General features: G+C 56.0%; 2 protein-coding genes across 3 annotated transcripts in view; both read left to right on the top strand.

Moving 5' to 3' along the window:
- Positions 1–10,393, top strand: part of LOC101994656 (RT1 class I histocompatibility antigen, AA alpha chain-like) — a 629,094-nt gene that overhangs the window by 278,433 nt on the left and 340,268 nt on the right. The window lies entirely within an intron of this gene.
- Ehmt2 (euchromatic histone lysine methyltransferase 2) overlaps positions 1–10,393 on the top strand; it is an 18,489-nt gene that overhangs the window by 335 nt on the left and 7,761 nt on the right. The window contains exons 2-18 of one of the 2 annotated variants that reach the window (XM_005370804.3): positions 393–459; positions 571–777; positions 871–1,127; positions 4,434–4,518; positions 4,616–4,653; positions 4,736–4,885; positions 7,591–7,728; positions 7,811–7,925; positions 8,050–8,151; positions 8,349–8,497; positions 8,593–8,736; positions 8,815–9,050; positions 9,133–9,315; positions 9,427–9,509; positions 9,736–9,842; positions 9,930–10,052; positions 10,136–10,237. In XM_005370804.3, the coding sequence (XP_005370861.1) occupies positions 393–459; positions 571–777; positions 871–1,127; positions 4,434–4,518; positions 4,616–4,653; positions 4,736–4,885; positions 7,591–7,728; positions 7,811–7,925; positions 8,050–8,151; positions 8,349–8,497; positions 8,593–8,736; positions 8,815–9,050; positions 9,133–9,315; positions 9,427–9,509; positions 9,736–9,842; positions 9,930–10,052; positions 10,136–10,237 (2,286 nt within the window). Of the gene's footprint in view, positions 1–164; positions 460–570; positions 778–870; positions 1,128–4,433; positions 4,519–4,615; positions 4,654–4,735; positions 4,886–7,590; positions 7,729–7,810; positions 7,926–8,049; positions 8,152–8,348; positions 8,498–8,592; positions 8,737–8,814; positions 9,051–9,132; positions 9,316–9,426; positions 9,510–9,735; positions 9,843–9,929; positions 10,053–10,135; positions 10,238–10,393 lie in introns of those variants that run through there. The other variant, XM_005370802.2, reaches the window with a different exon arrangement.

Below are 10,393 nucleotides of genomic sequence, written 5' to 3'. Positions count from 1 at the left end.
CGAGGGGCGCGAGGGGCCGTCCGCCGGGCTGGGGCGCAGCGGGCGTTGCAGGGGTTGGTGGCCGGGGTCCCCGCGGCCTGGGGGACAAAGGGGGAGCGGCGCGTGCAGCCGGGAGGAGGGGGCGGGGCCGGGGCGCGGAGGCCCCGCCCCCTCCCCCTCCTCTGCTGCCGGCCCCAGAGATGCGGGGTCTGCCGAGAGGGAGGGGGCTGATGCGGGCCCGGGGGCGGGGGCGTGCGACCCCCACGGGCGGCCGCGGCCGCGGTCGGGGGGGCGCCCACCGAGGGCGAGGTAGGCCCCGGAGCCTGCTCTCGCTGCCCCGGGCCCAGGCGTCCTGGGCCCCGCAGCTGCCTGCCGGGCTGACGGGCCCTCCGGTTCCTTGTCTCCCCTCCCAGGGGGAGGCCCCCGCTGAGATGGGGGCGCTGCTGCTGGAGAAGGAGCCCAGAGGGACGTCCGAGAGAGGTGAGTGCGGCCGGAGCAGGCCCAGCCGGACCGCCACCCTCCCCACCCCCAACCCGGGATCCCGGAGCCTCAGGCCCTGAACTTTTCCTTTTCTCCCCCCCACCCCGACAGTGCATGGCTCTTTGGGGGACACCCCTCATAGCGAGGAGACCCTTCCCAAGGCCGACCCCGACTCCCTGGAGCCTGCAGGCCCCCCCTCTCCGGCCTCTGTCACTGTCACCGTCGGCGATGAGGGGGTTGACACCCCAGTGGGGGCCACGCCACTCATCGGGGATGAACCCGAGAGCCTGGAGGGAGATGGGGGCCGAGTCCTGCTGGGTGAGCGGCTGGGGCGAGAGGGAGAGGGGGGTGGAAAAGGACCTCTGCCCGCTTGCTTACCCTGCACCCCCTGCCTGCCTGCCTCTCTTCTAGGCCACGCCACAAAGTCATTTCCCTCTTCCCCCAGCAAGGGGGGTGCCTGTCCCAGTCGGGCTAAAATGTCAATGACTGGGGCCGGAAAGTCGCCCCCCTCGGTCCAGAGTTTGGCCATGAGGCTGTTGAGCATGCCCGGGGCCCAGGGAACTGCAGCTGCTGGGCCTGAACCCCCTCCGGCAACAACCGCCGGCCAGGAGGGGCAGCCCAAAGTGCACCGAGCCCGGAAAACCATGTCCAAGCCTGGCAACGGACAGGTGAGATTGTGGTGGTTGGTTGGAGAGAATGGGGAATCTCTGGATGGGCTTTTTTTGGGCTTTGTTTTTGCTGTTGGGTTTTTTTGTTTTTTTTTTTTTTTTTCGTCTCCTTCCGGGATTTAGCCTTGGGCCTCCTGTATTCAGATTTTTTTTTTTCGAATTTACCAATAGGCTACCAAGTGTCAGATGTTGGGCCGGGCTTCATCTGTGACCGGAGTAATTGCTGGCTTCCTGGAGTTTGTGTTCTTGGGGGAGGGGCGGCCGGAGAGGAGACTGACAGATGCAGAGTTAATTATATAGTTATTGTCCTAATTACTCTTGCCAGAACGACTCTGCGGGCTCAGCCTTCCCTCCCTTCTACCTCTGATAAGTCCTTGGGGAGCTTTTCCCAGTCTTTGAGACCACTCTTACAGGGCCTGAAGTTTTCACTGGGACCCCTCCCCTGGGTAGGCCGCACGTCTGACAGTGGGAGTGGCCAGAGCCCAGAATCGGACTATCAAGGTTTATAGGGCTCCTCCTGTCTAGGTGTGGTTTGTGTACCCTAGGTTGGGTCTTGCTTTGTTGTTGTTTTGGAAGGTTTTGTTGTTGTTGGAGGTGGTTGTTTATTTTTATTTATATATGTGTGTGTGTATTTTTATTTATGTGTGTGTGTGTGTGTATTTAAGTGTAAAAGTATAACAGGATCTCAACTATATTGCCCTGGCTGGCCTTGCACTTACTGTAGAGATCAAACTGGCCTTTAACTCACATATCCAGCTTGCTCTGCTTCCCAAGTCTCGGGCTGTGGGTGTATGCCCCCAACCTGCTTTTATTTATTATTTTATTTTATTTTTGTCTTTGAGGTGGTAACATAAGACCACCTGGACTTGCTGTGATTGCAAGGTTTAGTCCCCAACCACCCCACCCAGGTGTTTCGTTGTTTTTTTTTTTTTTTTTTTTGGTTTTTCAAGACAGGGTTTCTCTGTGGGAGATCTACCTGCCTCTGCCTCCCAAGTGCTGGGATTAAAGGCGTGTGCTGCCACCGCCCGGCTCGTTGTAATTTTTTTTAAACTTTTTTTTTTTTTTTTGGATTTTCGAGACAGGGTTTCTCAGTAGCTTTTGGTTCCTGTCCTGGAACTAGCTCTTCTAGCCCAGGCTGGCCTCGAACTCACAGAGATCTGCGTGCCTCTGCCTCCCGAGTGCTGGGATTAAAGGCGTGCTCCACCACCGCCTGGCAAACGTTATTTTTATGTATGTGGGTATTTTACCTGCTTTGTGTGCCTGGTGCCCTCCGAGGCTAGAAGAGGGCAGTGGATTCCCTGGAGCTGGAGTCTGAAGCCGTTGTGAGCCGCATGTGGTTGCTAGGAACTGAACCCAGGTCCTCCATAAGAACAGCAAGTGCGCTTAACTCCTGAGCCACCTCTCCCACCCCGTCTTCTGTTTCTGAGAAAGCAATGACCTCATCAGGGTGTCATTGTTTTTCTCTGGTACGGGAAGTCCGTGTTTGCTAGGGGGCCCCTCATATAAAATTATGAGCGCAGTTAGGGAAGAGGCCAAGTCGATCTCAATATTTGCATATGACTTACATCTTCCTTGTAGTTTAGGTCCACTGTAGGTGATTAGTTAACGTGAGTACTACGTCAATAGTCCTTAAGTGTTTGGGTGTAGACACAGCTTTCACGTATGTGCATGGGGGGGGGGACAGAGGGCATCTCTGTGGAGCCTGGTCTCTTGACTTTTCCATGGGACCCAGGAATCAGCCTGAAGCTGTAGGGTTTGCTCATCAAGCCCCCCTGCCCACTGAGCCACAGTGTCGTCTTTACTTATTTCTTTTTGTTTTTGGTGTTGTTGCTCTGCCGCTGGAGAGCTGCCAATGGTTGAGCACTAGAACTGTTCTTGCCCAGGACTCTGGCTCAGATCCCAGCGTCACCTGGCAGCGCACAGCCACCTGTAACTTCAGCTTCAGGGGCTCGAATGCTGCCTTCTAGCCTTCAAAGGCTCCTGCACACAGGGAGCGCCGAAACTCTCAGAAACGTGAAAATGAGTAAAAAAATAATATTTTGGCTCCACGTTGGAGACCTCTGGGTTTCTGTTCACATTTTCTTCCTATATCAACCTACTGATTTTTTTCATTAATAATTTTAGCAGGCAGCGGTCGTACATACTTTTTTTTTTAAATATTTATTATGTATACAGTGTTCTGTCTGCATGTATGCTATGCCTGCAGGCAGAAAAGGGCGCCAGATCTCATTACAGATGGTTGGTTGTGAGCCACCATGTGGGTGCTGGGAATTGAACTCAGGACCTCTGGAAGAGCAGCCAGTGCTCTTAACCACTGAGCCATCTCTCCAGCCCCCCAGTCATCCATACTTTTAAGCCCAGCATTTGGGAGGTAGAATCAGGAGGATCTCAGTGAGCTTTGGGACAATCTGATCCACACAATAAGGTCCAGGGCAGCTAGGGTCAGCTACCCAGTGACATGTGACGCCTGTCTTTAAAAAAAAAGAAAAAAAGGAAACTTTTTTTTTGGTTTTTCGAGACAGGGTTTCTCTGTGACTTTGGAGCCTGTCCTGGAACTAGCTCTGTAGACCAGGCTGATCTTGAACTCACAGAGATCCGCCTGCCTCTGCCTCCCGAGTGCTGGGATTAAAGGCGTGCGCCACCACCGCCCGGCTAAAAGGAAACTTTGGGAGTCATTTCTCCCTTCTCACCATCTGGGGTCTCAAGGATTGGATTCAGTCCACCAGGCTTGGCGGTCGGCACCACTAGCTGCTGAACAGTCTGGCTGGCTTCAGGTGGCATAGTTGAGGTAGGCCCGCCACATGGGGCTACTCCCCCTGAGCTCCAGGCCGTTGGAGGCAGAGTGGTGTACTGCGCTTATTTCATTAGCATAGTGTCCTCAAGTTTTCTCCAGTCTGTGTGTGTCCACATTTCTTTCCTTTTTGTTGTAGTTTGGTGTTTTGCTTGTTTTTGAGGCTCTGACCGGCCTGGAACTTGCTAGGTAGGCCATGTTGGCCTGGAATTCCCAGAGTGCCTCTGCCTCCCAAAGTGCTGGGGCTGAAGGTGCAACCGTGCGACCGTGAACCGCCACACCAGGCCCCCAGGTTTCCTTTTTTTTTTTTTTTTTTGAGACAGGGTCTTTCTGTAGCTTTGGAGCCTGTCCTGGAACTAGCTCTTGTAGACCAGGCTGGCCTCAAACTCACAGAGATCCGCTGCCTCTGTCTCCCAAGTGCTGGGATTAAAGGCGTGCGCCACCACCGCCCTGCCCCAGGTTTCCTTTTTAAGGGTGAGTAATAATCTGACTGAAAGTTGTCCTTCCTGCTCCAGCCCCCCGTCCCTGAGAAGCGGCCCCCTGAAGTACAACATTTCCGCATGAGTGACGACATGCACTCTCTGGGGAAGGTGACCCCAGGTTAGTCACCCCTACACCTCTCTGTACGCACTCCCTGTGGCTTGCAGTATTCTGTCCCAGGGGTTACGAGTTCTGTCCTTGCTTTTCTGTCTTCCAGATGTGGCCAAAAGGAGGAAGCTGAACTCTGGCAGCCTGGTAAGCTGGAGAGGAAGGCCTGGGGGTGGGGGTGGGCGCCGGGGGCAGGGCAGCAGCCTCAGACTTTGTCATCTTTCTTTAGTCGGAGGACTTTGCCCGGGGCTCAGGAGATGTGACCCTGGAGAAAGGAGAGCCCAGGCCGCTGGAGGAGTGGGAGACAGTGGTGGGTGACGACTTCAGCCTCTACTATGACTCCTACTCCGTGGATGAGCGAGTGGATTCAGACAGCAAGGTGTGCTGGCCCGGCTGGCTCTCCAGCTTCCCTCCGCCTTCCCGCATCCCGCCCTCCCCCCATCCCAGCTCTACCCCTCTGTCCATCACGACCTCCCTGTACTGTGTAGGCTCTTTTGTTTCCTTTCGGCTTACTTATTGATCATTTTGGTGGTGCTTTTTTTATTTTGGTTGCTTTTGTTTGTTTGACAGGGTCTCACCATGTAGCCCCTGCTGGCCTGGAAACCCAGCTAACGTCCAGCTCTAGCAGTCTGCCTGCCTCTGCCTCCTCAGTGTTGGGATGGAAGAGGACATCCTGAGGGGCGTGGTTCTCTGCTCCACGTAGGCCCTGGGGATTTTTTTTCTCTCTCTCTTTTTTCCCCCTTTGGTTTTTTTTAGGGGCAGGGTTTCTCTGTATCTCTGGTTGTCCTGGAACTCAACTCTGTAGACCAGGCTGCCCTTGAACTCACAGAGATCTGTCTGCCTCTGCCTCCTTGGGTGTTGGGATTAAAGGCGTGCGCCACCACACCCAGCTGGATTTTATCTCTCTTAGTATGTGGGTCTCCGGTTTTAGACTTATGTCCCCAGTGTTTGAGGTTGAAGTTAGGGGTCTATGTCACCAAGGTGGGAGCACTTGGCTTTTCTCTCTGAAGTCTGGGGATCCAGCTCGGATCGGACACCGGAGCTGCAATCTCTTTACCCTCTGAAGTATCTCCGCTTCCTCTTTTACTTTTTTTCTAGCTCTTTGGTTTTTCAGGACGAGTTTCTCTGTGTAGTCCTGGCTGTCCTGGAACTCACTTGTATAGACCAGGCTGGCCCTGAACTCCGAGATTCCCCTGCCTCTGCCTCCTGAGTTTTGTGTTCGTTTTTTATTTATTTGCCACTTTGCTGTGGAAACTTTCCACTGAACACGGAAGGGAGCGGTGAGCCCAGCTGCAGTGGACCCCAGCACACAGCCGCTGCCCCCCTCGTACACACAACTCGGCAAGAGAGTCTCACGTTCGTGTAGACGAGACCCCTCTTGGCAGCTCTAAACAGGCCTATGTTTTAGTTTTGCCAAATTTGGGATTCAACTTGGGGCTTCATGGGGTGAGCAAGCTCTAGGCTGCTTTTTAGGTGATTGGATATCAGGTTCTTTGCTAGGGCAAACAGGACTGGCCTTGAATTTACTTGTTGTAATCCTCCTGCTTCAGCCTTCTGCATAACTGGTATTATACACTGTATCACCGGTTTTGTCTTTCATTTTGAGACAGGGTCCCAGTATGTACCCTTATTTGGCCTCAAAATGACCAGAGGTCCTTCTGTCTTTTTCTGCCTCTGCTTGGAGTGCTGGGATTAAAGGGGTGCTTCCCCGCCCCCCCCCCCCATGGGGGCAGTTGAGGTTTCAGTTTGTATCTTAGGCTGGCCTTGAACTTAGTTCCTCCTGTCTGCGGCCCCACCCTATCCCCAGTGCTAGGATGACAGGAGCTTGTTGACACTTATAAAACTGTTTTTCTCAGCGATTACCTGGTGAAAGTAAGTAAGTTTTACAGGACTTCACCTGGCTCAGTGGGGGCCGAATGCCTTTGGCCTTTCTGCTTGTGTTTTTTTGTTTGTTTGTTTGTTTTTGGTTTTTCGAGACAGGGTTTCTCTGTGGTTTTTGGAGCCTGTCCTGGAACTAGCTCTGTAGACCTGGTCTCGAACTCAAAGAGATCCGCCTGCCTCTGCCTCCCGAGTGCTGGGATTAAAGGCTTGCGCCACCACCGCCCAGCTGCCTTTCTGCTTGTGAATGATTAAGCTGTTCATAGTTCTAGACGCTGATTCCCTCAAGTTCCTCAATGCTGTTTGTCTCAGGATGCAATCTCGCGTACCCCAGGCTGGACTCAAACTTGCTAAGTAGCCAGGGATAATCCTGTGCCTCTGGGGGTTTTGTTGTTTTAATGTATACAAGTATTTTCCCTGCATGTGTGTGTGTGTTGTACCGTGTGCATGACTGATGCCCTTGAAGTTGGAAGAGCTTTGGATGCCCTGGGACTAGAGTCACAGACTGTTGTGAGCCACCGGTTGGGTGCTGGAACTGAACCCAGGTCCTTAGCCAGAGCAACAGTGCTCTTCACTGCTAAGCCCCCAAGCTTCTGGTCTTCCTGACTCTGTCCCATGCGCTTGTCCCACAGGTGTATGCTGCTGTGTCTGGAGCGTTCTTTTGTTCTTTCTTTTTGTTTTTGGTTTTTTTTTTTTTGGCTAGAAAATTTGGAAGTGGGTGCCAGCGCTCTTTCCCATCACTTGTCATTGGGCGTTTGGTCATTTCTCTTACTCTTAAATGTTGACATACTCCAGAGGCAACGGTGGTTGGATCTCTGAGGTCCAGGGCGACCAGGACTACCCAGTGAGACCCTGTCTCCAAAGAAACTAAAAGAAAACATTGCCAATAGGCCTGTGGTTCCCGGTGATGGCAGCCTGACCCCTTTGTTAGAGAACAATTCGTTAGCTTTTTAGATAGCAGTTTTGTCGCCGTGGGTAGTCATGTCTATTTGTGTGTTTCACAAAACCGGCCCTTTTCACTGCCGTGAAGTGTTAAGTACCTGTCTTTATCCAACCCGATCTGCCTCCTGCCCACATCCACCACCTCCAGCAACCTTACCCAGCCGTGCGGTGGTGATGATGGGGACTTAGGATTCCCTGTGTCTTGCTCTCCACGGAGATAGCTGCAGTTTGCTGTTCTCCCAGCCTGGTTTCTCTCTCTTTCAGTCTGAAGTTGAAGCTCTAGCTGAACAATTGAGTGAAGAGGAGGAGGAGGAAGAAGAAGAGGAAGAAGAGGAGGAGGAGGAGGAAGAGGAGGAGGAGGAAGAGGAGGAAGACGAGGAGTCAGGCAATCAGTCAGACAGGGTGAGAGCGGAGACTGGCCTCCCTGGAGGAGCAGAGAGCTGTTGGGAGCTGGAGTAGATTCCCAAGTCTTCCTCTTCCACAGAGTGGTTCTAGTGGCCGGCGCAAGGCCAAGAAGAAATGGCGAAAAGACAGCCCCTGGGTGAAGCCGTCGAGGAAAAGGCGGAAGCGAGAGCCTCCGAGGGCCAAGGAGCCAAGAGGTGAGAGGGCTCCTCCGCTCTTCTCTCCTCCAGATGCTCATGCATGCTCACCGTGTCCACCGCATGTGCGTACGTGCCCAGGTCCCATGAGCCCCCACTCTCACTCTCTCTGTCTCTGTGTCAGGAGTGAATGGTGTGGGCTCCTCAGGGCCCAGTGAGTACATGGAGGTCCCTCTGGGGTCCCTGGAGCTGCCCAGCGAGGGGACCCTCTCCCCCAACCACGCTGGTAATTAATTGCCAACTGCCGGGGCAGGGAGCCACTAGGGGTGCCCACGGGGGTGGAGGGAAATCCTTCCAGAGCTGGGGTATCCATTCCAGGCTTTAGGGTTCTAGAATGTGAGGGGGCGGCTGGGTGGGAAGGAGGGAACCCTTCTGGTGGGTGAGGGGCCAGGCCTTCATCGCCTCCGTTTCTTCCTGTCCAAGGGGTGTCCAATGACACGTCTTCCCTGGAGACAGAGCGCGGGTTCGAGGAGCTGCCCCTCTGCAGCTGCCGCATGGAGGCGCCCAAGATAGACCGCATCAGTGAGAGAGCGGGGCACAAGTGCATGGCCACCGAAAGTGTGGACGGAGAGGTGGGCTGGGGTGCTGGCTGGGGGGTAGCAGGCGTGAGGAGAGCCAGCTCTGGCCCTGGCCTCATTGTAATGCCCTCTCCCTCCTTCCCCCGCAGCTGTCGGGTTGCAACGCCGCCATCCTCAAGCGTGAGACTATGCGGCCCTCTAGCCGAGTGGCCCTGATGGTACTCTGTGAGGCCCATCGAGCCCGAATGGTCAAGCACCATTGCTGCCCAGGCTGTGGCTACTTCTGCACAGCAGTGAGTGACCACTGGGGTGGGCGGGTGGCCTGATGGGGAGAGAGCTCAGAGACTCACTGCCTTCTCCCTGTTCCCCAGGGTACCTTCCTGGAATGCCACCCTGACTTCCGAGTAACCCACCGCTTCCATAAGGCCTGTGTGTCCCAGCTCAACGGGATGGTCTTCTGCCCCCACTGTGGAGAGGATGCTTCAGAGGCCCAGGAGGTGACCATTCCCCGGGGCGATGGAGGAACCCCTCCAGCCGGCACTGCAGCTCCTGCCCCGCTGCCCCTGGCACAGGATGCCCCAGGGCGAGCAGATACCTCCCAACCCAGGTATTGGCCTCCCTCCCTCGCCCTCCTGCCCTGTCTCCCATTCCGTCTGCCCTGCCCCCAGACTTAGAACCTTCTCCCACAGTGCCCGAATGCGAGGGCACGGAGAGCCCCGGCGCCCACCCTGTGACCCCCTGACCGACACCATCGACAGCTCGGGGCCTTCGCTAACCCTGCCTAACGGGGGCTGCCTCTCAGCTGTGGGTCTGCCCCCAGGGCCGGGCCGGGAAGCCCTGGAGAAGGCCTTGGTCATCCAGGAGTCAGAGAGGTGAGTCGGTGCTGTTCCAGGGTGTCGGTCAGCGCGGGGCCAGAGAAGCGGGTGCTGCGGGTGGCGCTCATGTCTGAACAGCCCACCTTCTCCCCCACCACCCCCCGGCAGGCGGAAGAAGCTTCGTTTCCACCCGCGGCAGCTGTACCTGTCGGTGAAGCAGGGAGAACTGCAGAAGGTCATCCTCATGCTGCGTGAGTCCTCGGGAAGCCACGTGGTGCGGCGCACTGTTGGGTGGTCGTGTGCATAGCTCCCGTAGGCTTTTTCATAGGGAGGCTGAGTGCCTCCTCCAGTGCGGGGGCAGTCCTGATCCTGGAAGCCTGCCTGGAGGCAGCACCGCCTCACCCCTTCACTTACCCTCGTCTCCTGGAGGCAGCACGGCCTCACCCCTTCTCTTACCATTGTCTCCTCTCCCTGCAGTTGACAACCTGGACCCCAACTTCCAGAGCGACCAGCAGAGCAAGCGCACGCCCCTGCATGCGGCTGCGCAGAAGGGGTCCGTGGAGATCTGTCATGTGCTGCTGCAGGTGAGTCATCGTGCCCCCTGCCCTGTCCAGCCATCTTCCCCTCCCCAGTACCCCTCCCTGGTGCCAGCCCTCGTGCCCTCTCTGCAGGCAGGAGCCAACATCAACGCCGTGGACAAGCAGCAGCGCACCCCGCTGATGGAGGCCGTGGTGAACAACCACCTGGAGGTGGCGCGGTACATGGTGCAGCTGGGGGGCTGCGTCTACAGCAAGGTAGCAGGGCTGGAGGGCAGCCAGTGGGGGGAAGACTGGTGTGGGTGCCCGCCCGAGGGCTCACTGGCTCATGTCTCCCTCAGGAAGAGGATGGCTCCACCTGTCTCCACCATGCAGCCAAAATTGGGAACTTGGAGATGGTCAGCCTGCTGCTGAGCACAGGGCAGGTGGACGTCAACGCGCAGGTCAGCAGCCTGGCTGCCCTCCATCTGACTGCTGACCCCTCCTTCCTCCTCCTCCTCCCTCTGACTGCTGACCCTCTCCCTCCTCCTCCATCTGACTGCTGACCCCTCCTCCTCCTCCCTCTGACTGCTGACCCTCTCCCTCCTCCTCCATCTGAC

Source organism: Microtus ochrogaster, unplaced genomic scaffold (assembly GCF_000317375.1).
Source record: "Microtus ochrogaster isolate Prairie Vole_2 unplaced genomic scaffold, MicOch1.0 UNK87, whole genome shotgun sequence".
NCBI lineage: Eukaryota > Metazoa > Chordata > Mammalia > Rodentia > Cricetidae > Microtus > Microtus ochrogaster.
Note: the sequence above shows the minus strand (reverse complement) of the source record. Positions and strands in the feature narration are given on the sequence as shown.